Source organism: Haplochromis burtoni, unplaced genomic scaffold, assembly GCF_018398535.1.
Source record: "Haplochromis burtoni strain Fernald_Lab_line unplaced genomic scaffold, NCSU_Asbu1 Contig_70, whole genome shotgun sequence".
In the NCBI taxonomy this organism is placed as follows: Eukaryota; Metazoa; Chordata; class Actinopteri; order Cichliformes; family Cichlidae; genus Haplochromis; species Haplochromis burtoni.
The window spans coordinates 789,800-817,493 of record NW_024582431.1 but is presented as its reverse complement, the minus strand read 5'-3'; the positions used below and the strand labels follow the sequence as shown (position 1 = coordinate 817,493).

The 27,694-nt window shown below is 40.9% G+C and overlaps 2 protein-coding genes across 5 annotated transcripts; one reads left to right on the top strand and one right to left on the bottom strand.

Moving 5' to 3' along the window:
• The first annotated feature begins 301 nt into the window (after window positions 1-301).
• Window positions 302-17,691, top strand: tmc6b (transmembrane channel-like 6b). 4 transcript variants are annotated; one of them, XM_042221588.1, is made up of 23 exons: window positions 350-404; window positions 1,467-1,541; window positions 2,057-2,120; window positions 5,357-5,520; window positions 7,087-7,217; window positions 7,387-7,548; window positions 9,151-9,306; window positions 9,407-9,515; window positions 9,782-9,866; window positions 11,752-12,003; window positions 12,767-12,966; window positions 13,047-13,191; window positions 13,321-13,476; window positions 13,820-13,992; window positions 14,092-14,182; window positions 14,287-14,384; window positions 14,527-14,622; window positions 14,717-14,792; window positions 15,674-15,807; window positions 16,426-16,602; window positions 16,704-16,782; window positions 16,902-16,988; window positions 17,090-17,691. In XM_042221588.1, exons 4-23 carry the CDS (start codon window positions 5,465-5,467, stop codon window positions 17,102-17,104), a joined length of 2,478 nt encoding a protein of 825 aa, XP_042077522.1. In that variant the 5' UTR covers window positions 350-404; window positions 1,467-1,541; window positions 2,057-2,120; window positions 5,357-5,464; the 3' UTR covers window positions 17,105-17,691. The 4 variants fall into 4 exon arrangements, with proteins under 4 accessions (XP_005925125.1, XP_014189900.1, XP_042077522.1 ...); XM_014334414.2 differs by lacking the exon at window positions 2,057-2,120 and having other exon boundaries at window positions 338-404; XM_005925063.2 differs by lacking the exons at window positions 1,467-1,541; window positions 2,057-2,120 and having other exon boundaries at window positions 302-404.
• On the bottom strand, window positions 17,692-26,806 carry notum1b (notum, palmitoleoyl-protein carboxylesterase b). Its single transcript, XM_005925065.3, has 11 exons — window positions 26,077-26,806; window positions 25,269-25,321; window positions 25,072-25,167; window positions 23,411-23,471; window positions 22,477-22,535; window positions 20,454-20,556; window positions 20,184-20,375; window positions 19,882-19,979; window positions 19,642-19,789; window positions 19,511-19,558; window positions 17,692-18,760 (listed from the first exon to the last, which is right to left on the bottom strand). Exons 1-11 carry the CDS (start codon window positions 26,436-26,438, stop codon window positions 18,427-18,429), a joined length of 1,554 nt encoding a protein of 517 aa, XP_005925127.1. The 5' UTR covers window positions 26,439-26,806; the 3' UTR covers window positions 17,692-18,426.
• Between the last annotated feature and the right edge of the window lie 888 nt (window positions 26,807-27,694).

Below are 27,694 nucleotides of genomic sequence, written 5' to 3'. Positions count from 1 at the left end.
TTTCCCCATCATACACGACCTCATTCTCTCCAACCACATCTACTAGGATGTTCTTGGTGCCCAGCCCTGCCCCACTGAAAAAAAACCTGTAAAATTGCGAATAGGACTGAACCAAGAGTGCCAACTCTGTGGGGGGTCAAATTTACATTACGTTGTTATCAGTTACGGGTCTTACAGATGAGTATGTTAAATCGTTTGGAAATCATATCACACAATAAGGTATTAGCTTAGTTTTTCGATGAGTGAAGTAATTTATATTTTATAATTTTACTAGTTTTTATATTAAAGTGGAACCCCAGCATCCTTTAATGGTTTGTCCCCGCCGTCTAGTTTAGTTTGCCGAGTGTTATGACTGACAGCGGTCGGTTACTAAAGATAAGCGGGTTTGTTACGATTCTGAGTAGGTGAGTGAATACGTTTGGTGACTCTTTTTTGAGAGTTTAGCTGCTGTTTATTTTCATTTGCTTCTGTTTGCAATTTCTATTCAACTTGGTTAAAGTTCAACTTCAGTCTTTGGCAACTTGTCGACCGCCTCTTGTTAGAGTTTAAGCTAACCGACGGCAAAGAGAGAAGTTGGTGTTTTTAAAGGGCTCTGTGACTCTGCTCTTTTTGTTTCTGTAAGCTGTGTTCAGCAGAAAAGCCTGCGGATGTAATTACAGCGTCGGAATCTCTGAATAAGCATTTTGTTGTGTGTTGTGTTACGGCAGATTTTTTTTTCAACGGTCTCCGTTTTCCCAAATTGGCAGATACGTTCAGATTAAAAGGTTGATCTGTGTTTCAGTTTGCAGTTTGGAGCTTAAAATGTTCTCACAGATAGCGCTGCTATGTCGTCAGACCGGTTGTCTGTTTGTCGAGAAGCTGATAATTGATCGCACAAGGTTGGGATGAGTCGGAGCAAGTTTACCATTTACTGTGCTGTTTAAAAAAGAAAAAGAAAGAAAAAAAGTTGGATCTAAAATCCTCACCATAATTTCTTATCTCCATTCATAATTAAGATCAAGCTTTTATACTAGCTTTTTAATAATTAAGTAAATAGACCTCCAAGTACATTGCACTTCTTTGACCACCCAAAGTGCTTTTTAAGTATTCAGACATAGATACTGTGAGAGATGATAAACAAACATATTTTTTCTATATCTCCCAATCTTTCTTTAACAAGGAAGACGTAATAGGTGCACTACTGGCATTCATTTAAATCTGTGTTGTAGTTTGCAGTTTCTGTGATGTAGCCAGGAGTAAACCTATCATTTAGAGTCCTCTGTTCTGAATTAAAGAGACTATTGTGGGCCTGAATAACAGTGTGACTGCTGTGTGTGTGTGTGTGTGTGTGTGTGTGTGTGTACGTGCGTGCATGCCTGGCTTTGTTAATTGCATGCACATTTGCATTATTGTCTATTACGGTATGATCTTTACAGTTTTTATTGCTCATCATATGCCCATTCGCCCAACCTTTATGTCCTTTACAGTTAAGCAAAGTTGCTGCAAGAAAATCTACCTCTCTTTCTCTCCACCCTTTCACGAGGCTTCACTCAAACTTTGAGGTATTGTAATCCAAGTCTTTGTTTTGCTGCCATGTTAACTGCAGCTTTGGGCTTTGCTGCTGCCTCTTGTTGGCTTTTCTCAGTACTCACTTCTCAGTTTTTGAAAGCTGGAAGGGTGGAGAAATTCCTTTTTGTATACTATCAGACCATTTTATGATCTCATACAGTGTGTTGATTTTTGGAGTGTGGTGTCTTCATTGTGACTTGGTTAAACTCCTCTTCATGGCCCTCCAGTTGGATCTGTCCAAATGTTCGTGCTACTTTTTGAGCTTTGTAAAAGACCCTAGTTTTGTCTTTTAGCCCTTCCTGCTTTGCTTTCGTTACTCCAAAAAACCCAAATTCCCTCTCCTCAGCTTTTACTTGTGCCTTTGTATTCAGTTCAATTACAGTTGCATTTCAATCTGCATGAATGATTGTTCATATTGACCAAAACATTTGTACTATACTCAAGCAACCCTACATCAAACTCCTTGTGTGCATTTTTCTCTGGCTTATTTTGTTTGGCTGTCTTTAAGATCAACTTTGACCTCCCTGCCTGGCTCTCTGTTTGACCCATTCCCACGGTATCCTGCACTGACTGTACGCTCTCAGAGGACTGCCTTAATATTAGTTGTACTTAGACATTGAAATAGGAGAAACAGTATGACAAAATACAGAGAGTGACTCAAGCTGAGCAGTGTTGTATGACCCTGCTTTGTTTGCTTGTTTGCCCTGCAGAAGTGAAAATTTGAGATAGAAATATTAGTTGCATAACAAGCAATGCGCGTGAAATGCATATGGAAAGAAATGGGTGCAGAAACATGATCCTGGAAACAATTTGGTAATCGGAAAAGTATGTTTGAAAGGGAGGGAAACCATATGTGTGCAGTAGATTGTCCTAACAGAGCCTGAAAAGAGCAAGCGCAGTAAAAAAAAAAATTAACCAATTGGTAATTCGGCATTTCTCAGCCATGGAGTCATTTAGTTGGTGACTGGACTGATATGCAGAGCTCCTCCCAACTCTTTCCATGCTGCATATGTTCACACAGAACAAAAACCAAGAGAACCAGCAATCCAGGTCTTGTCTTTTGTGTTTGTGGATCATCATTCATGTGGAATGATTAAACTAAGCACCCTTTGTTTGTTGCTGGCCCAGCAGTACAGTTTCAAAGTGGCAATCACATTAAACCAGTGGCGTCCACCTGTTTTCTGCCATGCCTGACATCAGAAGCTGAAGAAAGGATGCATCCCAAAGTTTGCATTGTTATTAATAACAATGAAAAATGATCGATATTGAATTTTACTTAAAGATGCATCCCATTATTGCAGTAGCATCATGTTTGTTTCATGTTAGTTTCATTTCATATATTCTGGTTATCTGTGTCAAAAGTTAAGAAGTCGTATGATGTATATTTATATACGTCATATTAGGAAAATAAGATGATATGTACTGATTTCAGTGGCTGATATTTATCTGCTGTGTCACTGCAGATTTGCTCTGGCTAAATATGCTGGAATTGTTGAAAGAGTTGAAAATGATCAGAGGAAAAAAATACTAAAAAAGGGGGGGACTGGGGAAATGGGGGGGGGGGGAAAAACCAAAGTAAGAGGACTGGAAAAATGCGTTTGCATTAGGAAACCGTACCGGTGACAGGGCTGTGGTGACGTAACTCGACTCATGAAGCTCATGACAAAAACCAATGTGGCAGCCGTAAAGGATGGCGGTGCCCCTGAAGCTCACCAAGTAGAGCGTGCATCCAGTGTAGTAATTCCTGATGTTTTTACTGCAGTGATCTGGGTCAGGACAGCCATTTATAATGTGTGTGCGTGTGTGTGTGTGTGCGCGTGTGTGTCCCTGTTAGCACTATACTGGCTAATCAAGTTTCCCTGAAGAACAAACAATATTGAAGGCCATTTATTTACATGAACGGATATCACCGGATTAAAAAGTGTGGCACATGACTGATTTTCTGGGTTGTATGTGACAAGGGTAAGAGCTTGGTAGAGAATGATCTCTCTGGTGGTTGAGCAATAGATTAGTTTGTGGGGATTTCTGAGAATGATTGGAACCTAAGTTTCCTCTTATATAAGTGTGTGGGTTTTGATAGCTTATTGAATGATAAGCTTTGCATTATCTGCTAACTGATTTCCACAGAGACATGCAAAGGAAATACTCATATGTATCATACTAGAGCATTATAGTCTTAGCAAACCAGCTCCAGCGCAGCGGTTTTTTATATGTGCTTATCATGAGCACTGTTGAGCTAATGTTTCTAGTGTGGGAGCATGTAAACAGGAAGTGGATCTAATGTTTGATGGAGTTGAAATTGTTTTCACAGATAGCCTCTGTTATGTTGTCAGACCAGTTGTCTGTTGTTTGAGAATCTGATAATTAAACCCATAAGGTTGAGATGAGTCTGAACAATCTTACAAATTACTGTGCTGTTGGGGTTTTTTTTGGGGGGGTTTTTTAAGTTGGCTCTAAAATCCATATTGTAATGTCTTATCTCCATTAATAATTGACATACATTCAAGCTTTTATAATGGCTTTTAAATCATTTAGTAAATAGACCACTTCTCTTCTCTGACCACTCAAAGTGCTTTTTAAGTATTGTAACACAGATATTGTGAGAGATGAACCACAAACACAATTTTCTATATCACCCAATCTTTCTTTAACAAGAAAGAAGTAATAGGTGCATTGCAAGCATCCCTCAAACCACTGGACCTCATTTGAGGGAAATAATTAAAGAATAAGGACAGATTATGCTCCAAAAGTGACAAGTATGTAATAAAAATCTGTGAGCCAGAGACAAACTGACAAAACAAACACCAACATGTATGGGTTTGCTGTTTTGTTTTTTACCACAACCATAAATATGTAAAATATGAAGACATTGTGGAGAGGTGTTTCTATTTTTTTATTATCCTACATTTAATTTTCTGTAAGTGTTATTAATAATGCTTAGATATAATTTAGATCAGTTATAATAATGGATAGAGAAGGGTTAATCAGGGACTTTCTTGGCAAATTATTAATCAGAAAATCTTCTAAAATGATGTCAAGAGAAAAGTTACCTTTATAATAAGAACGAGGAAAAATCATTAATTATTGACCAAATTTAGATTGTAAATTGTCAGTCACTGTTACCAAAAGCCAAATGTTTTAATTTATTTTATTTTATTCTTTTAGTTTAATATCGCATTTTATCTTCCCAGATGTGTTGTGCCTCCTAGCTTTGAAGTAGGTGGAGTTTGTTTTTACAGTCAGCTATCATGTCCAAAGAGCAGAATTTATAGCTGCTCCAAGGTTAGATTACCATATACCAGAAATAAAAGTAGAAAATCAAGTGAACAATGTTCCATTTAAATGGCAAACAAGCCATCGAACATGCTTCCTCAAAATCTCTTATATGACACGATCTGATAGAAAAATCGTACAATGTGTTAGTCTGTCTCTGTTCATGTGTCATTCATAAATATTCATGTCACTGGTGACACAGTGCCATCTGACTCTGGCCACAGGCCTTATTATAAACCGCACCACAGTGGAGCTCTCAGAATTGTAGACAAAGTGACACAGTTCCTCACAGCAAGTCTCCCTGATGCATCATGCAGGTCACTTTATTCTCTTTGTAAAGGCCAGGGAATGTTGACAGTGCAGTGACACTTGATACACATTTGCACTTAAGCACACCTGTAACTTTAATAATCTTTCAGGGCAAGCAGCAACAAGACCGGGGCAATCAAATTCCAAGCAAGTGCGCTGGCATTTTCTTTCCCTTTATCTCTAACACTAACGCCCCACCTTCTAATCCTCCCCCCCCTCCTCCCAGGTAGAAGATCAAACACCATGGTGGAAGTAGAAGGCAGGTCTGAGCAGGCGCGGGTGTGAACCTGAGAATTACAGCTGGATACATCGAGACTGTCGGCAGAGAAGGAAAATGTCCCGAAATGTTAACTTTGACCTGAGCCACCCGCTTATGGAAGCTGGACTGGAGTAAGTGTCACTGTAGGGCTCTGTGTCACTTCATGTTACTCTTGTTTTGTTTTCACACTCTTCATTTTGATTTTGTCGATATTTTTTTTTCTTAGCGTGAAGGCCGTGAGAGCGGGAGGGAAGGCTTAAATGGGAAGGCAGATCAGACTGTACTCTGGTGCAGAGTTTTTGTCGTTTTTTTTCCTATCCTTTTCTTTTTTTTTTTAACAATGCGACCAGCTGCTGAGCTCCACTTTATTGTCCTTGTTTCTGTTTGGTTGAACAGATCATGACTGTTTGCATGCTTGCTTCTTTTAATTCCTGTGTAGAAGTCAAAGGGAAGCGAACTTGCTGTTTGTCCTTCTAAAAAGACAAATGGTCTCTCCAGCTGGCTTAGGCGTACAGTATCTAAATCGGGAGTAGGCAACTTTTTTTTTTCTTTTCTAAGAGGGCCTGACTGACTGGGATACAAGGCAAGGAACCACAGCCCCACAGCAACTAGTTAGAGACAGGACATGGTGCTGAAATATGTTAAAACTAATAAATTTTGGTCAAAATGGTTTTACAATAAGCCAAAACCAAGAACCTTGTTAGAAAATGTTTAAACTTTGTGTCAGTCTGGCACACAGTCAACGTAATGCACGCATTAACTTTTATTATTTAATGCATGGCTGCATGAGTAAATGGAAACGGATAAAATATGAACAACACGGTCACATTCGTGAGTGTGAATTGTCATATTTGTCTGACATTTCTTTTTTACCATCTATGAAACATTTTGCGTATGAAAAGTTTCCCCAGACACAGACTGGTGCCCGACATATCCTCCTCTGTGTGTTTCATACTCACTGTTGAACCTCTCTCCTGACCTCTGTACATGTCTAATTTGGATTCATTGCTCCATAAGACATGGTGTCGCTGACTTTCATTTTAGTTCTTTTGTAATCTGGCATACCATCCCCTGTTTCCTTTACTTAAGAACAGCTCAACATCCTTCCAATGAGATCATTTCTGATGAAGCTTTGAACAGTAGATGGTACAGTTAAAGAAGCAGATGCAACAATCGTGTCCCGTGGCATGTCTTTTTTGTTTGTTTGTTTATTTTTGTAAATTCCTGGCATTTCTTTTGTCCTGTAATTTTCCATTTTCCTGAAAGTTCTATGCAAATCTATACAAAGTTTCTGGCTTGTAGCTCTTTGGGAATCACTTTGTAGATAATTTTTGGCATTTTTGAGAGACCTTCAGAAAGCCTGGAGAACTATTACTCAAGACAACTTAAAAAAACAAACTTTGGCTCCTTGGAAGCAAAAATGAGAGATGACTTGAGACTTTTACATTGGACTGTGTATTGCGCTTTTTTGTTTGTTTGTTTGTTTTGCCCAAATGTGATGTAGATGGTGCAGGAAGAGGCTCGCAGCCTCCCACTCCCACCGGGGCCACTGATGACTGAGTCAGAAAGTGTTTTATCTGTAGGTTACTCAGTGGTCACTGCCCCTCAGAGCACTTTGAAGCCTTTGAATCTAGCCTAGTCTGTACCACCCTATTTCCTTTTTTATCGGTCCTCAAGCCTGTGCATCTCTCTGTCAGGAGCCCGGCAGATGAGGAAGGCGTTCACGATTCATTTCAGCAGCTAATTGCAGAACACAGTGACAATGGAGCAGCATCCAGTGCCTTGGAGCTGCAGCAGCTGCAGAGTGATTTGGATGAGGAGAGTCGAGGTAAAAAGAAAGACTGTTTGCATGTGATAAACTCTTATTTTTCATTTATATAAAAAATATATATTCTCTTTCTTCATGCCTAAAATGTCTTTACCACTTGTAATACCTTTCAATGCTGCGTTGAATTGCAAAGGCATCATTTTCTGTCTATTTGTTTTTCTATCCTCAGACAATGAGCCATTGAGTGGCCCTGAACATGAGCATAGAAGGAGGCAGGGGGCAAGTGATTTGGAATGTGATGGTGGTGAAAGAGAAATGGACCCCATCCAAGGTGAAGGCTGGTCCTCGGACACCTTGAAAATCCTGTCCTCCATGCCCAGTCGCACCATTGGTGAGTCCTGCAACAAGCATGAGGAGAGTATTATACATAGAAATAAATAAATCAGTTTGTTTTAAAACCTTATGAGCACACTCATCTGGATTACTTTGTGTGTGTCCAACATGTGTTTTAATATAATTTTGACACTCCTCTCTAGGATTTCTGACACATGCTGATTCAGTGTGGTGACTGTTCACTTGAATCATGTCGGGCATGCAGTGCAATCCATCCAGCACTAATCACTAATAGTGTGTTGGCTTAGTCAGATTTAAAACTATGTAACAGCTGCAGAGCTCTAAGTCAGAACATTTTCACGTTTCTTTTAAAAAATGTTCTTACAACTAACTTAAATCATAAACAGTCTCACACAGTCTATATGCTGTTTTCCTTTTGTTTTTACATTATTGAAAAATATCAGACTTCTCAAACAGTTACCACAGAATGAGAAATGAGAATCGTTACCACAGTTTGGTTTATGTTGAAATCCAGTCAAAATCCTTAATGCAAAGTGTTCTAGAAGCATGTTCGCAGTAGTTTCTGAGAAATATACAGACCTAAAACACAAAATACTGTCTGAAAGTTGGTCTTGTTCTAAGAGCTTTCTTATCCCTTTTTTTTTTTTTTTTTTTTTTAATTAAAAAATATTTAAATTGTAAAAAAAAAAATGGATAAGATCGTCTTTATCTTTCCCAAAAGTTTGTTTTGTTTTGTTTGTTTGTTTGTTTGTTTTGTTCTTTTGCTTATCTGTTTGTTTTGGGTGTTTGGTTGTTTGTTTGTTGGAATAGCTTAAAAAATAAACTGATTTAAAAAAACAACTTAAAATAAATAAATGTTATTTAATGTTATGCTGAGTGTAAAATAATTAGGTGGCCCTAGAAACTAACTTAATGAATTCAGTATGGTATATTCTAAAGTAACTTGCTAAATAAATGCTCAGTATACCACTGTAGTGGACAGGGCAGTGCTGACCAGTAAAATGAGGTACTGGTGTAGCAGGTGTTAACATGGTTACTGCTTGACGTAACATGGTGTTGATGTGTTTCAGCAGGAAGCATTGCGTTTATCACCTTCCTGTCTATGGCAGTTCAGGAGAAACAGGGTGGCAATGAAGATTGCTTTATCTCTTTGCAACATGGTGCAATATTTTAAGCATGTGAAACACAACTGGGAGATTATATAGACTTAGACTATATACCAGACTTTTAATACACGCCAAGCCACCCAAAAAAGTATTTATTTTTTTGTAAACCTGCTAGCTTAATCTCTAAGAATGTAACATAAATTATTTATATTTATATTTTATATAAAGAGTAGCTACAGCTATAAAATAAATATAGTGCAGTAAATGCTTTGTCTCCCTTTAGAGTTACCACACAGGCTGCGGGGAAGTAGCTGCTAGAAAGAGACGAGGTGGCTTCTGTTAGCTTGCCACAAAGTTTACAAGATGTCTGCATGATTTAAAGCTTTAGCAGTTTATCTGCATCAAACGGTGCTTCTTAATGTACTTCTTCTTTCACCCAACTTCTTGTTTGGGTGAAACAAGAAGTTGGAAGAGCTCTCTGGTTTCATGAAACTCCTTCGAGGAAATAATTGTTGTTGATCCCATTTCTGCAGGCCGCAACAGGGGAGCCATCATCTCTCAGTACTGCAACAAGACCTTGAAGCTTAGGAGACGCCGGCAGACCAGACCATCCATCCGGGACTTCTCTCCCTCCTCTAGACCGTCCATACGAAGCTACGGCATGGAGGGGGACACTACAGATGCAGAAGGTGGAGGCTGTCAGACGAGTGATGTGCACTGTTTACTCTGATTAAATTATACTGCATTAGAATGATGTAATATAAATGATGTCGCTTGTGTTTATTATAGTGAGTAAGAGGGAACGTCTGGTGAACAACCTGCAGAACCTGCCTGTGAGCGACCGGGTGAGGATGCTTCGAGGAATGCCTCTGAGTGTCGCTGAGAAGAAAGAAATCAGGCATGTTGCTCGTAGTCATCGCTTCTTTTGTGTTTTATTTATGTTTGCAGCCACATAAACTGACTGCCTGCTTAGTTCTACTCTTTCTGACATTAGCTGCACATCTTATTCTCACTGTATACTGGATTTTAAACACTGCAAATACATGTAATGATCTACAATCTTTGATATCATTAGAGTATTTACAAAGTTTATATTTACTGGTCTGTAAATACTCTTTCACATCATGTCACTGAAAATGATCCTTTGTTGTTTTTTGTATACAGGAATTTAGTAATGCAGAAGGAGAAACGGATACTTTCCAACAAGAAGCTTTCCTGTTGCAGTCAACTTAAATACTACATCATCATTGTAAGTTATCCTTTGTATTTCTGTGATTTTTAAATTCCTTAACAGATACAAGAAAACTAGAAACTGTTATAGTTGTGTTTCTATGTTTGCATTTTTAATAGTGAGGGGAAAAAAGATTAAAAAAACGCTTGCCCACACTGAGTTCAAAACTCACTTTAACTCGTTTGTCTTTTTTTTTTTTTTTTTTTGACAGGGAAAAAGTGTCAATACTTGTATAAAACAAATACAGTCAGTATTTATGTGACAAATAATATCTTGCTGTGAGGGATTAGTTTGTCCTACAAACTGTTGAGAATTGTAGAGATGACGACCCAAAGTGCACAGTTTGCACATTGTGCTCCCATCATTGTTTTCAGTTGCATCCTGTTCTCCTGCTGCGTCTTATCAATGATCAGTTTCTGGAGTATAACCTCTTTGTCATGTACTTGGATTTCTGTGTTTGCGTTTATAAGGCACTGTTCCTTCACTCATATGAACATTACTGTTAGCAAGTCCAAAATAAGAACAAAGTTCACTTGTCATTGGATGGCAGAGAGGAAGCACAGAATAAAATTCTAAATAAAACTGAAAACTAAACATGAAACTAACACAGACATGAATACTAACACTTAGACAAAGGACTGAAGCATGAACATGGAACTAAGACAAAGGAAGTCACAACAAAAACACTCTGAATAGACCAGGGCTACTGATAATAATCAGCCTGAACCACAACACAAAGTAACACAAAACTAAAACCCAACAGCAGAATATTTCTAAACTAAACACAGAAACCAAAGACTCGAAAATACCACAACTAAGACTCACAATATACCAGAACAATAAAGAAATCAATGGGAAATGCCTAAAGAAAAACTTAAGCTTAAATATATTTACTAAGAATTTGAAACTCAAATACACGAGCAATCCACATGCTTGGCAAGAAAGAACCCCACAAGGCTCAGGGGCTGGTCAGCAAACACATGTCATGTTTATCTCCCATATGGGATTGATTGTGTAAATTGTCAGTACTTGGCTAGTACAAGATTAAAAAATTAAGTTCTGCTCTAACCACATTTCAAAGCATAAAATCATATATGAGCATATCTGTCTCCTCTGCATTCCTTCCTCTGTTTTTTGTTTTTTTTTTTTGTAGTTTAAGCTGTGTTATTCTTGTCAGGGTCACTGAGGTGTGATAACATGGAAACACAAATGAAACTCATAAAATGCACTGTGGATAAATGTGCCCAAGGTCCTGAGGTGTAGAGGAGTGTGGGGTATAGGTGTGATATTGTGTAATGTGCAGCTTGTTACTTTGCAAAACGTTTCTACAGAAATTCCAAGGTACTGACAAAATGTAAACCCTACCTGAACCAAAGAAGCATTTGAGTCGCGACACGAGCCTTTCAAACTTTGGCTATGTAGTAAATGTAGCATGATAGCTACAATGTGTAAGAGTGCTTATTCATTATGTGGTAGTAAGGGACAGGTTGTTAACTCAGCTTTAAATGTCTGCAGCGGGGGGGAAGCGTTCGACCTGTCTTCATGGTTTTATATGTAACAACTGCAAGATCTGTCTCCATCAAAACTTCACAATTCATCCTTTTAAGATCCTATAAAACATTATTTAATATTAAAGATTTATTCAAGGTGCTCTAAGGGTGTGACATGCTATTGTAAATGTGTCACATGAAAATGGAACATTTGACTTTCATGTTGCAGCTGGGGTGGTTATTTCCTGTAGGTGTTCCTACCAGTGTGATTGCTCTGTTGCCCAAGCATTTATGACTTTCTATATGAGTCACAGCGTCTCAGAAAACCACAAACACACGTCCAGTTTGTCTTGTGTTGCTACAGTGATTTATTTATTTTTCCCACCTGACTTTTTTAAACTGTCTTCTTCCAGGCTGCAAGAAAGAGCTGGTACAGCTGGTTGTCCTTCCTGCACTCTCTTCAGCCGTGGCACACGCTGCTCAAGAGAGTGAGCGGGCGTTTCGGGACTGGAGTCCTCTCGTACTTTCTCTTTCTCAAGACCCTAGTCTTTTTTAATGTCTTCCTGTTCCTGGTTACGGGTGCGTTCCTGGTGCTGCCTCAGGCTGTGCATCCTCCATACCGGGATATGACATCATTCTCTGGACTGGAGCTCCTCACTGGAGCAGTAAGTTGTCTGCTGCAATGACTGTTGCAGTATCACTCACTGTTTGAAGTGCTCATACGAAAGATGGCCAAAGTTTTAGCAGATGTCCAAGTTGGTCAATGAGTTCAATTCCACCATCAGGCCGGGCCTTTCTGTGCAGAGTTTGCATGTTTTCCCTGTTTTTGCGTGGGTTCGCCCCAGCTTCCTCTCACAGTCCAAAGACATGCAGTTAGTGGGGATAGGTTAATTGGAAACACTAAATTGCCCATAGGTGTGAACGTGAGCACAAATGGTTGTCTCTGTCTATGAGTTAGCCCTGCGACAGACTGGCGACCTGTCCAGGGTGTACCCTGCCTCTCGCCCTAAGACTGGGATAGGCTCCAGCACCCCCCCCATGACCCTGAAAAGAATAAGCGGAAGTGGATGGATGGATGGATAGATGGATCGATCAACTGAGGAGTTGCACCAAGGCCTAGTATAAGATAAATAAGGATAATTTTGCACTGAACTATACAAAGAAACAATACAATCAAACATAATTTTAGCTGCTTGATTTGGAAATGAGCATAACAAATAGCATTTAAGAATTTGATATGTTCCCTTATTTACAGGAAGTGTAGTAATAATAAGAACAAAGACGAAAAATTATTTTTCCAGGCAGTTCCTGTTCCCAAGTTGGAGCAATGCAATTTGTTAACCTTTCACTGTGTTTGTTTATTTATATTTGCCTGTACTTGCTTGTAAAGTACAGCTAAAGAAGTTTCTGTTCTTGTGTTTCTCTCAGGGCTCTTTCTCACATACCGTTATGTACTATGGATACTACGCTAACTACACACTGCCTAGGCGCTCCAGGGATGAAGGGGGAGGACAAAATGCCTCCACATTGACAAGTGACTCACAGCAGTTCTCTTACAACATGCCTCTCGCATACTTTTTCACCATTGGAATGGCATTTTTCATCACATGCATCATCCTTGTATACAGGTACAGATAAAAACAGACCTCATACAACTGTATCCACATCAGTCTTGCTTTTTTGTTGTTTACACGTCATCTCCCAACAGCATGTCGAAAACATTTGGTCAGAGCTTCAGAATCAACAAATCTAATAGTATCTTGACTATGAAGACCTTCAGCTGCTGGGATTTTAAAGTCATCAAGAAAAAGTCTGTTCAAATCATGTCTGAAAATATCGGCACACAGCTCAAGGTAAGCATGCAAACAAACACGATGCTCGTTCACATTGTAGACGCTGACTGGCAGGAATGTGCTGACCTGAAACATTCATTGTGGTCTGTATCTCTCCCTCACACCATCCTTCTCCTGCCCCCTCACCAGGAGCTGCTGGCAGAGCTGACTCAAAAGCATACCAAGAGCACTTTCTGCAAAAGGTTCTGTAGGCTGATGGTTCATGGAGTGGCATGGACAATCTGCATAGCAAGCACCACTGGCTGTATGGCTGGCATTTACTACTTCTCTGAGTTTATCCACAAGGTGAGGCTGGATGGATTGTCCTCCCCAGTGTGTCATAAAGTCTTTGTTCCATATGTCTCTTTAAACAGGGAGCTTGTTAACACGGGATGTACTTCCTGTATATCACACAGATTAGTGACTAGGTGCACGTTTTCAGCATCACAGTAATATCTAAATATCTCCTGCTGCTTTTAAAATGAATTTAATCTATTTATACATCTTATATTTCCCACTTTTCTTACAATTTCATTCATTTCAAATTTATATACATCTATGATTATAGTCAAAATATTGCACAATCAAACCAATATTTTCCAGTAATGTAACTGAACAGCTTATCCACACCTTGTTTCTTCCTGCTTAGGACCTGCAGCAAAACCATCGTAATCTTGACCCTTTGATGAAAGAGGCCAAATTGTTGTCTCTGCCTACGGTGGTTTCTGTCATTAACCTGCTGTTACCTGCCCTGTTCAACCTCGTCGGCTGGATGGAGACCTACGAGTCACCTTCTGTTTTCGCATATGTCGCCATTGGCCGGTACAAGCAGAGCATTATGTGGTTGAGTAATGTCAGAGGTTAGAGTACAGAACTGATGGATTTGGTTGTTAACAGTCTCTCTCTCTCTGTGTTTTCTAGGAATTTGATGTTGAAGATGAGCATGCTTGGAGTTCTCTGCTTCCACTGGCTGGGTCGGGTGGCTCCTGAATACAAAAGCATTGGCCTGACGGTAACATAAACAAGAAATTACACTTTGAAGCTACCAGAGTAGACAACTGTGTGAATAAAGGGTTTCTAATCACAAGTTTGTTTTGACTATGTCTGTTATCTCAGTGCTGGGAGGATTTTGTGGGTCAGGAGCTTTATCGCTTCCTGCTCATGGACTTCATCTTCACTCTACTGGACACGCTGTTTGGCGAGTTACTTTGGAGGTGGGTCACTTCAACAAGTTCTTTCTTGGTTTGTCTTTTTTTTCTGTCATTAAATGTAATTAAACTTTTATCTCTTTATGTACTTTTAGTCAAGTTCTTTTATTACATTAACTCATCTCATGTCTCCTCTGGCCTTTGGCAGGTTGTTTTCTGAAAAGGTGCTGAAAAGGAAGAGGAAACCAGTGTTTGATATCGCCAGGAACGTTCTGGATCTCATCTATGGACAGACATTAGCCTGGTACAATTCTCTTTAGATATGCACACAGTGAAGTGGCCCTGCTGCGACAAGCTCTTCATTCTGATGGATGAGAATTATGTTTGTGTTTCTTCAGGTTGGGAGTTCTCTTCAGTCCAGTCCTGCCTGTGGTGCAGATTCTCAAACTATTTCTGGTCTTCTACATAAAGATGGTAAATGCACAAAAGAGACACTGACATTCAAAAAGAAAATCAGAAAAAACTTGCTCAAGGTGGAACTGTTTTTTGTTTGTTGTTGCAAAAGAGTTAGTGAGAGCTAATTAGAGCTACAGGGTGGTGGTGTGACAAAGAACCAAACAAAACAAAAAGGAACTTATAACAGAAGGGTAATAGTTAAGCCTGACTCTTAACCATCAAAGGTGAAAAAGCAGCATCCTGCCAGTGTCTCAAAATACTTGCAGTGTGGCGTTTGGGGAAGTGAATTATCACTGTCTCGCCAAAACTCCTGTTGTTTTGCAGGTGTGTCATACAGAGGAACAAAACAAGCACGTTACAGACCTCAACATTACAAGAAATAACATAAATATCCTGCAGCACAGGACATAATACCAGGAAACCTTAAAATCTGGATGCAAACTGGAATGAGGCCAAAGGCACGTTGTTCACTTGAAAGCACAGCTTAAGCTTGACTTTCGTTTTGACTTTCGTTATAAACCAGCTGCCTGGAGCCTGATTGGGGTGCTGGCTTGGGCCCTCCTCCAGTCAGGCTCTGGGCAGCTGTGGAAGGTTGGATAAGGCAAAGCAGAGACCCGTGTGGAGGCAGCTATCCAGGACGGATCTGCACACACCAGTTATTATACAAAATGGTTAAATCGTGTGTTCACATGTCTGTAGACTCGTTGTTCGATTAATTAAGCAGCATTGTAGCCTTAAAATATTGTATTTCGTCTCTGCTGTCTTACCTTTAATTTGCCTGTAGACACTGAGCTCAGTGGGACACATCTTCACTGTCAACCTTTCTCCTGAACTCTGACACTTCTTATGAAGGCATTGACCTCTGACCCCAGCTCTTGTGTTATTTCTTTATTCCACAGAGCAGTGTGATGTTGAACTGTCAGGCCCCCAGGAAGCCATACAGAGCCAGCCAGATGACCACCATCTTCATCACTCTCCTTTGCATCCCCTCCCTCCTCGGCGCCTCCGTGTGTGTCACATATACCATGTGGAGGTACTCGCAAACAGGCAGCTCAAAGAGGATTTAACCCCTCTCCTTTTCTCTAGCTACTACATCTGCAACTCTGGCATGTTCACATCAACATTAATGCTGCATGAATGAAACCAGGTCACTTATCTATTCCAGTGAAATCACAAATGCAGAATAATCCTAAAAAAAACAACCTGCAGCACAGCACAATCTGCGAAGCACTTTATTAAGCAAACTGTAGCTTTTTTGTGTCAAACTGTTCTTCAAAGAGCGAATGGGTTTGATTTTGAAGAACAGATTGGTTCTCAGCTCTGAGAGTAACCCAGAACTGATAATGTTCTCAGTCCAACAGCTGGAAACCTCAATGGAAACCTTGGCATTTAAGTGGTCGCCTTGAGGAGATCGTGTTTTTGACACTAAGAGGGAGGCAGGTCCCTGTAATGTGACTGTATCCCTAAGAGATGAATAATAGATACAAACACACATGTGAGCTCAGCCTTAGTGAAGGGTTATAAATTCATGGCTGGGTTAGTTTCAAAAAACTTTTTCCAACAATAAGAAACAGAACTTGATTCGTCTTTTGTTCTCCGGCCTGCACAAATACTCGAGGCATTCACACATCTGTTGTTTCTGTGTCTTCAGCATCACACCGTCTACATCGTGTGGTCCGTTTCGTACGCTTGACACAATGTTTAAGGCGGGAAAACACTGGATGGAAATACTGGAAAAAGATAATCCCAGCCTGTCCGTGCTGTCCAAGGCTCACACATATTTTGTGGAAAACCCATTTTTCCTGTTTGTGGGAGCAGGCATCTTTCTGTGAGCACACACACACACACACACACACACACGATCTATATCACTGATAGCAGTGTTATCTTTTTAAACACTTGATTGTTTTGTGATTTTCTGTTGATCAGGATAGTGATCTACTTCCATAGTCAGGTGGTGGACGGTCAAAGGAAGATCATCAGTTTACTCCAGGATCAGATACAAAATGTAAGGCACCACCTAGTGTTCAAATACAGATCTTGGGGGGTTTTTCGGTCCAAGTTTACCACAGTGCTAGGATGTTATACACTGAAATGTACTTTTTCTTTTTTCCTGCGTGTCTTCAGGAGGGAGAAGATAAAAAGTTCTTGATCAATCGGCTGCAGTCTGTCCACAAGCAGAAACAAGATGCTGGAAAACGTCTTAAAAGCCAAGTCGGTCACCTTTATAACCACCAACATTTCTAATGCTACAACACCAGACTGCACATCCAACCTTTTTCTTACCTTCCATCTTATTTCCTTTCTTTTTTTAGGACTCTACATGTTGAGGCAGCTGATTCTCCAGAAGACAAACCTCAGTCCACCAAGCACAGAAATTTTAAACCTGTGTGGATAAAACTGGAATACTAACCAGGAACTCAAAATCACTATGCAGCAGTAGATGTTTCATTTTGCCAAACGCAGATTGTTGAAGTGTGTGTTGTTAGAAGGAAAAGGGACTGTTTATTTATCTACGTGAATGTTACTTGTGATGTTGCTGGTTTACTTTAAAGATGCACAGACTGATAAAGAGTTTAAGAAAAGGCAGCGTCACAGTGGTGGGATATGAGAGGGAAAGAACAGAAGAGAACAGTCTGAGGAGCTCAACAAGCGGATGAAACAGGTAAATCTTTCTGTAATAATAAAATGGGCAGCATAACAAGAAATCTTTAGCCCTTCCTTTTTTAGAAGCACTTTTATAGCAAATGTGAACAAAAGTTTATTATTACTGGAAAGATATTCTACCGTGTGTTAGTATGTATGCTGTAGCTGGATTTATTACTTGTTGGTGTGAGTGTGTTTATGTTGTAAATGATTTTTTTTTTCTTGGGTGATAACTGCCACTGTTTTGTAAGTAAATTATCTTTTTGTCATATTTCAGCGTGTATTTGTCTTTATTAGTGCGTTTTTAAAGGAGTGGGCACTACTACCATACAACAAAATATAAGGCTTACAGCCTGAAGAACAGTATGGACATAATGCACTCTACAAGCATACACTTTTCTTTCTTTCTTCTTTTTTTTTTTTTAAACAAACATGCAGGTAAAAAGCCAAATATGTAGTTGGTGGTATGTAGGTGGTTAACTGTGTTTGACCATAAGGAAATATAAAAAGATCTCTTCAGTAGAAAAATAAATAAATCCTTTAACCGTGGCCTGAAGAACAAAGTAATATTTCATCTTTATATCAGTAAATATTACCCATTAAATTATCTTTTCCATAAAGAGAAAAAAAAAGCAGCATATTTGGTGAAGGGTTGAAACAGCAGCACCGTAGATGGGTTTCTGAACTGGATATTTTAGAGGTGAGCACCAAGTCCCACAAAGAGCATGCTGGAAAAATCCAAAACAACAAACTGGGAAGTGTTTCCAGTCTTTCCCATCAAAACTCCGGAGACGGACCTGCACATACAAATGATACAGTACATAAAACTGCATATTTATGGAGGTTATGTTGATCTGATGTCATCTCATATACTGTAGTTTAAGAGCTCAAACACTGGTTTGATTGTATTCAGCTGAACGATATTGTCAAAACTCATGAGGCACTTTTGTGTGTTTATTTTGTTGGTGGATATCTCAGTTTTCATCCACTCTTCTGAAAAAGTGTCTCAGTTCCCATTATTGAGCATGCCCAGTAGCTTCTTGGGCTCCATTCCCTGCTGCTGAGCCATCTTCTGCACGTCAAAGCCCATGTGCTTCAGGAACTGGATGACGCTCATCTCTTGTCCTGTCAGCTGGTCCCGAATGGTCGGGCAGGAGGGGTTGCAGTGCGGCCACGGGCAGCTGTCGATCAGCTGTAGAAGGCAACCTCTCACGGGAGGGGTTACGTGCTTTTGGTGGCTGTGGCTGCTGTTGATGTGGAGGTTGTGATGGAGGCTGCGGTCCCAGCAGTGGAGGGCTCTGGGGAGGGAGATTCCTTTCACTCGGATGTCCGTCCAGTCCCTGCAGTGATGGGAAGACCAAAAGTGATGGAGCAAAGGTTACTAAGATGAAGAACAGTCCACAGGAAAAGTGCGCTCAAGTATAAGAAACTGATGATTCATGAGTATTTCATAGTTTGATTTCTCAAGTGCATTTAGTAAAATTCATGGAGACACAAGTTGGAGGGGACAGGTATGGATCCCTGCCTTATGTCCAGGGAAACAGACAACAAAAGGACCTCAGTTTGTTAGTCTGGGAAACTCTGGGACAGTGAGGTGCAGCACAGGGACCTTTTTAGTTTGACAAACTAAAATCATTCTTTTTGGGAATTCCCAAAGAAACTGACAAGTGCAGATTCATATAGATGATGTGGAAAATGAAAAAGTTCTTAAACAAAAGTTTCTTGGTGTGATGATAGATGATAAAAAAAAAGCTGGAAGTCCCATATAAATCATATACGTAACAACATTTCAAGAAGTATTTCAATTTTGAGTGAAATCACTCCACGTTCTCTATTGTTCAGATTTCACTGGATTTGCTTTATAGTGCAGAGGTTTGGGGCAATACTTATAAATGTTCGCTGTCATCAGTCTTCATATTGCAAAAGAAGGGCCATAAGGATAATCCATAAAACTGATTACAGAGATCACACAAATCCACTATTCTTAAAATCAGAAATACTACAATTCACAGATCTGGTTCATTTTCTCACTGTGCAATTTATGTATAAATTTACACTATTTATCTATCTATGGTTTGATTTTTACTTACGCTCTCGTGATGAGCTCATGAGACAGGCATGCCGGTGCAAACATCGCCCTGTCAATCAGAAAGAGCAGAGTGTCAGAAAAACTGAAGTCTTATCATATCTGTGAGCGTGTATGAGCGTTTTTCTTCCTTACGGTACGTCACGAAGCGTAAGCCTCAGCTCCTGCCCCAATTTCTGGATGTACCTCCACTGGCCCTCGTGGATGGGCTGTCCGGTCAGGTGGATGTTATCGACCGTCAGCTGGGCCTCGTCGAAGAGCCACTGCGCCACGAACACCGGGCCTGCAGGGTAGAGAGGACGTTCCGTGGGTCAGACTTTAAATGACGCATCATCTTCTGTCTAGCTGAGAAGCTCGGGGTGTGTGGTGACTCACTTTTTAATGTGGGGTAGACTTTATATCCGAAGAAACAGTTCCACTCCTCTCCCACGTGAGCCTGCCTGCAGCTCTCTGGCACCAGTCCTCCCCAGTACCTGCACAAACATAAACCATCGCACATTTTCAAAATCTGTCTGGCCGTCCCTCCCACAGTTCTTGGTTGTAGCTTCAATCCTTCATTCATTCACTGCTTCATGCTACTACACAGGGATAGTATTGGCTAAATAAAAAAAACGTTTAGACACTCTGGTGGAAAAAAAAGTCACTATATCACTCCCTGAGCATCGTCGTCATCTTACCTGATGCCTCTCTTTATGGCTTCAGTGGGAGCACAGCTGACTGTATCCAGGCAGTCTGTGAATTTGTACTGTTTGTTATCCAGGAACCATCCAGAATCAGCCAGGCCCCTGACCTGCACCCCTGTATATCCCTGGGTCTCCAGCTGCTCTGCAACCTGGTCCACATTCAGCAGGACACCTGTCCCACCGGCACTGGAGACACAAACAGTGAGTTAACGGTGAGCAGCCGCCTTTGGTGAAGAGCACGGACGCACATGAAGCTGAACTAACCTGCTGCCTGCCAGGAGCAGAACCTTGGCGTTTTCTAGCCCTTTTGTCAGCAGCTCATTCACCACCTCCTTAACGATCAGAGAGCCCATGAACGCATAATCACCTGAGAATAAATAGAAATAAAATATGAATAGAATATAAATGAATATAGTTATTTATAAACATGAGGCCACATGGCACACTGAAGCCTGGATTTATACTTAGTCGTGGAGACAGACAGCTGAGTAGTCTTGAGCTTACAGTATAAAGTGCCTTGAGGTGACTTGCTGTGATTTGGTGGTATATAAATAAAAGGAATTGAACTGAATGACCTCACACAACACAAAGGATCTACTGTTTTAAGACTGTTGATGCAGTAGGCTGTACTCAGGATGTAGAGAGTGTAGACTGAGATAGGAGACCTTGGCCTTCATATCAGATCAGGTGAGACAGTATAAAGAGAAAAAAGGTAAAGGGATAGGACCATAGACTGTATATTAAAAATGGATAAAGCCTCCTGATGTGAAAAGTGAAGCGGCTTAAACCTACATTGTTTCTAATGGCCAGCAGGGGGCTTATTTTTGTCTGGAAAAAGAGTTTGTTTCTTATAAAATAAATAAATAAATAAATAATAATGCACTAGTATGAAGTCCTAATGAATACATCATGGTGCTAATTTTATAATTTATGGTCCCTGTTAGAATTCTTCTTCACAATGATAGGAAGAGCCGACATCGAAGGATCAAAAAGCAACGTTGCTATGAACGCTTGCCGGACGCTTGACACCAGAAGCGAGAGCCCGCTCGGGGGCTCGTCTCCCCACCTCACCGGGTAAGTGAAAAACGATAAGGGGCGGCTGTAGCTCGGGAGGTAGAGCAGGTCAGCTGCTGATCGGCTGGTGGTTCGATCCCTGGCTCCCCCAGGTTGCATGCCAAATATCCTTGGGCAAGATACTAAACCCAACTTGCTTGTGTGAATGGGTGTGTATGGGGTGAATGCGGCGTGTTGTATAGAGCTTTGAGTACTCCAGGAGAGTAGAAAAGCGCTATATAAGAACCAGTCCATTTACCATTTACCTGTTAGAGTCAAAAAGGATAAAGTGGCAACTTTATGATTGATAAGTCACTAATGATTATGGATTGTGTCTTTGTTTGTCATCATAGGTTGTCATGAGAACTGCATAGCAACGATATCCTATGATTTTAAAAAAAAGAAGAAATCTCAATATTTTGTAAAAAAGATCGACAGCATAAATAACTGTGTAATTGTTTCTTTTGTATTCCTTTGTACATGTATACATATATTTATAGATAGTAACAAATTCATCCCCTATTTATTCCAACATGTCCACACTTTGCACTGCTGCACATATAAATGCTATGTGTGCTGACTTTGTCAGTATTGTCTGTTGTCGAACACTGAGAGCAAAGAAATAATTGCAGCCCAATTCAACAGGGTCAATAAAGCTTATATTAATTACTTTAAATTATTTATGAATGTCGTGATAATGTCATAGATTTCTTATCGTAGTAAGTGAAGTGAAAATCTGTGACAACGCTGGTCTACGGGTTAAGTTGAGGGCACAGCGAGTTACCCAGAGGACTTCCACATGGGAGACTGAGGCCTGTTCTGTGTGAAGCCAAAGTCAGCAGGGACTTGTTTTTATTCGTGTGTATGAAGCTCATACACGTGTGACGAAACACAAAAGAGAGGAAAGAGTTGCAGGAGGGGTGAATATTTCTCCAAATGCTGTTTTTCGCCTCCTTTTATTGATTTCTGCAGTTTTAACAGATGAGTGAATGTGGGTTGGTTTGTAACGCTGTAAATCAAAGATGTTTTTCCAAGTGCCTGAAACGCATCTAATAAAATATAATGAGGTTTTCAATAAACCAGAAGAGGAAGCTAAAAAATTTATAGATCTGAGAGCTAAAAGAGGCTCCACACACGAAGCCCTTTGACTCCACTGATAAATCTTTCTTTATAAATCCTTCTCTTAACCAGAGCCACAAGCTCACACACTGAGCGATCACGCACTGGGTCTTACTTTGATCTGTCTTCGGGGTGGCTCCGCTCCACACGTCGCTGGAGCAGTACGGGATGAACCTTTGGGGGGCGCGGGAGCAAGACAAACACTGTTAGGAGAACACAGGCAACCTGGAATCGCAGCCAGACTCATTTAGACATTTAGATTTGATGATGCTGACAGATTAAAAAGCCCCGTTGGCTGTGTGACAGTAGACAGAACACAACAAGCACAAGTGTGTGCAGACAGCCGGGCAATAATGACAAAAACAACATCACTGTGTATCTTATATTGTATATATTCTAAATGAAATTATCAATAACTGCAAGGAAACTTGCAAATAAACCATTTAAGCTTAAAAGGGTGTTGGCTATGCTAAATTCCAGCTCCATATGTTCATTTTTTGACACACTACTGAAGATGCTTTGCTTTATTTCTATGATTCATTCCTACAGTGTGATAGGATTGGGCTTAACATTCTACATATTTCATTATTTTTGGCTATCTATGCTGAATATATGCTGACCCTATCACTCATCCACCACTGTAACTGTATATAAAAGACAAAAAATGGAAAGCTTTCCAATAATTAATGCTATTTGTAACTTAGTATCAAATTTAAACAGCATAGTTCTAGGCAATAATCTTCTTTAGTATGCTAAATTTGCATTAACCCATGAGAAGTAGTTCACTGTCTCAAGTATCACCTCAGCCATGGCAACACTGACTCCGTTTCTTTCAAATTAGAGCTTGTACTTCAAAGTAAAAGTATATATTTATCACAGAGAAGATCACAAACTGAAAATATTCATATGAAGCAACCAAAATGTTAAAAAACAAACAAACTAAAGATTTTAATTCTGACAGAAGTGAAGGAATTATCCCTGGAAAAAAATGAGAGGGAAAATGCACAAAAGCATTAAATGTACAGAGAAGGAGCGGCATGCTTTCTTACACCATGTTGGCGTTCCACCAGTGAGGGTTTTCCTCCGGCTGTGGAGACAAAATTCCCCTTCCTGTGAAAGGAGGGAAGATGGATGAGATGTGACATGATGGTAACTGTATAGATAAACTGTAAAGTTAAAGAGGTCAGAAAAAGGTAAGATGTGCTGCGACAATTCTTTAATCCTGCTTTGTGTTTTACCGTTGAAGGTGATTCCCCTGCGACAAACAGTCGTTAACTTTCTCTGCTTTGGTCAGCATTTACACGTAGGCACTAAAGAGCCTGTGTGGCTGCTGCACTGGCCACCAGTGTAAAGTATACAGAGTCTGAGGGAGAGACTCATAAACAAACAAGGAGTTCCCTGATGGTTGGAGGGAAACAACCAGAGAGTTTGACTCACGATGATTAGTGCGATCTCAGCTAAAGTGGAAACGCAAACACTTCAATGGATCTCATTCATTCAGAGGAAGTTTTTATTTCCTGCTGAGGAAAGTGAAGCCTCTGTGAGGCTGTGCAGAGAATTCACAAGATCTGCTGAAACCAGGGAACGCCTTCATGCCTGGCTATAATCACAGAACATTTCATTAGGTACAACTCCTCATTAAAGCAAATATCGAATGGGCAAATCACAGTGCGTTTTGGCATGTGGACAAAATGATGGCGACCTGATGAAGTTCAAACCGAGCATCAGAATGGAGAAGAAAGATGATTTAAGCAGCTTCTTTAAGTTATTATTGGTGCCAGATGGATTGGTCTGAGTATTTTCCCACAAAACCATTTCTACAGTTTACAGAGAAGTGACCCCCCAAAATAAAAACCATCCAGTCAGCAGTAGTTCTCTGGATGAAAATGCCATGTTGATGCCACAGGTCAGAGGAGAATGGACAGGCTGCTTTGAGCTTTAGCAGTAACTCAAATAACCTATTGTTATGAGCAAAGTATACAGAGGAGCATCTCTAAATGTGCAACATGACGGGCTTCGGCAGCAGAAGACCGCACTGGGTGCCACTTCTGTCAGCTAAAATCGTGAAACTGAGGCTACAAATCAAAAACTAGTATAAATTATGCTAAAGGTATTCATTTAATTTAAATAAAGACAATATTCTTGAGTGTTTCTTGTGGTCAGTGGTTTGATCCCCCGTCTATTTACCTCTGGAAGTTTATTTGAGCAAGTTACAACACTGTATGTCTATGTAGGTTCTCTCTCATCCACTGCATGAAAGTCAGGAGTGCTTAAAAAGCAACTGGGCTTCTTTAGGTTCCTGAAAAAGTTTTCCTTTCATCCAAGAGGATGTGTCGGTTCTTCAGAACTACATACAACTAAATACAGTATATTGCCCAAGGAAACTTCTAGAGGTTAACAGGTGGAGCCTGTTTTGGTGTGCTTGCTTTATTTATTCAGACAGCAGTAATTTTCATTAATTGTATACTCTAATAACTACAGCTGTTCTGGCTCATGATAACAAGCATTTTTGTTGTTTAATGGGGTTTTACTACAGTCAGCTTCCAAGGACACTTCATGATGATGGAGAGGAAGAGAAGCAGTGCCATGTGTCAATTTGGGCAGCCTCGGAAAAGCAAAAAAAATTGCGAGCTGTTAGTAAATGAGCAGCCAGACAGAGACGGCAATGTGTAGAAGTGGATGCTGCAAGCACACACTGTAGGACCTGTACCTGTTCTGGTTAGTGGCCACTTGGTGGAGCTCATCAGTCTCCTCATCGTCTCATACCTGCTCTCACAGGTCTGACTGTCGAAGCAGTACCATCCACCTGAACCACACACACACACACACACACACACACACACACAGGTTACAAATAGCTGCACCGAGTTCCCCGTGTGGTCTGAATCAGGTGTATTTCATCCTCACCTTCCAGGAACAGCAGCCACCTCTTGCTTCCTTTTGACTCCTTGATGTAGTAACTGCACAAGAACAGCAAAACAAAGCAGCGTGAAAGCGCTGATGTATTCACACATTCATGAATGGATTCAAACAGTCTCCACACACTGGGGATGCTTCCTGTTATCCTGAGCTGACAGATCTGGCTCTGATCACTAAGCTTCTCTGTAGGAGCCAGGGTACTGCAGAGCCGCACATGTCCGGTTGTGTTTTTTCACATAGCGACAGGAAACTCACCATGCTGCTGGCAGCACACGAACACTCACACTTGATGCGGGTGGCATATCGAAAGAGTCATCTCATTCACAGCGATTTAATTCATATTTGGCCCACAATATATTATAATCTACACTTGGAACAGAGTTTAAAAACTTTGACATTGAGTGGAATTAACTGGTGATCCCATAAAGCTTTGAACTATTATTAGTTATAATCTTTGTTGTCATTACTCTTAATTTTGCTATATCGTAAAGTCGCCAGAGCAAGAATAAATGCCCCTCTCTCTTCCTCGCTCGCGCTCTCCCTCTCGTGTACGCGCTAATATGCAGCGTGCATGGCGCTCTCTCTGATCTGATCCTTTGATCCATTTTGGTCACATCCGGAGTGACACGGGAATGGAGCACACGGATCTAAACCAGTAGTAAAACGCAGATCGGGTGTTGGGTGTATCTGCCCCTCCATGTCTCAGATTCTTACCAATTAATGACAAAACTGTGGTTTTAAATCACGCCTGTAGGTCATTAAGAAACTCTGAAGAATCTGCAGGCCATTCACTTACCCTGCAGGTGACCCGTCGTTGCAAGTCACGGACACGTTCTTCAAAAAGTGCAGCTTCATGTCCTGGTCCAGCTTTTGCGCAGAGCACGGATAGAGTGACTGCGCTAAGTTCTTTATCTGCACTACAAAGTTGTCCATGTTGCCCTCCACAGCTGTGAAGTCTAACGGGAAGCTTTCTGCTCCTTCCACCCGCTCCCTGTACGGCGGGGGCGTCTGCTGCTGCTGCACCCTCCGTGTTTGTGCCCGACCGCCGCGCACTCTCCTCGCTTCCACCGGTGCGCTCAGGTGGATGAAGAGCAGCAGCAAGCAGGAGCGCACCGCGGACAGTCCAAGTGAGTTTCTCGCCACACCACGGCTCTGCATTTCTAATTATTACTGGAGAACGTTCCTCGCGTGTTTGCGTGGGCTCTGAAGAAAACACAGCATATCCTATGAGTGGGTAGATCAACGGGAAGTTCTTCGAAAGCGCATGGAGACTTCAAGCAAACGATCTCCTATACCAGCAGTGCTGGGTAAAAACAGCTTATGGGTCTCCATGGTGCCCTGAGAGATGGGTATCTGGATTCAAAATCATGCAAAATGCGCGTGCAGTTCCAGTTCATTTCCTTAAATCGCGTGCAGTTCGTCCAGTAAACGGGTTCTTCCGTGCGTAAAAATCTCTGAAGTTCCGTCCAGCTCAGTCTATCCAGTGACCTGTTGCCTTTTGGTTCAGGTCTTATAAGCTGTGGATGAAGAGGGAATTTATTTGAGGTCCTCCCCTCTCCTCCCCCCGTCCCCCCTGCCTGCCCCCGTGCTTCTCACTCCCGCGGGCCAATCGTTATTATCGTTGGCGGATGCTCCTTGCGGGGCGTGGGTCTCACACCAAGAGCGCGCGTATGCCTGGCACGCCCCCTCAGTCGGTTCACTCATACCCCCGGCCCCTTTGATGTTGTGTCATCATATGACCGCGCAGCCTTTGAAGTGTCTTTGATGAACATAGTGTGTGAGTAAAAAACGCAGTTGGACACGCCGTTCCGCTGCAGAAGGTCACGCCACTGATGCACATGTTTTGCGGCTTTTTATGCGCTTCAGAGTTAAACTGCATTTTCTTTGTGTTCGTGGCTCAAGATAGATAATCAGATAATCTTTTGGGCTATTTCACAACAGGAGATAAGGTCGCTGGAAGTTTTTAAATCATGAGTGTGGTATGTGTAGACAGTGATAGGGCGAACAGATCGCTTTGAGTCACACTAAAGCATAAATCAACACTTATTACTGACAAGTAAAATATTTAATCTATGCTTGCGGTATGTGAGTTTTAGATTATTATGTGACAATTATTAACTCTGTTGTAACTGTTGACTGTATTGAAGACCTTTGACTCATCCTTATTGTAAATGTGAGCCAGCGCTTCATCTTCTCCACTTTTTACTTTTCCTTTACAACCATTTTTTCCAAAACTGACTTCTTATTGTGTCGTTAAACCTCACAGATACATGAACAGAATCCCAAAGCAGTTTGAGAACCGGCACTGGCTGGCCTGGTTGGAGAACTCATCAGTGGTGTCAATGTCATTTTATATGTGACCAATTTAATTTCAAGTGTGCTGGGTCAATAAAAACATTGTATGATTCCCCATT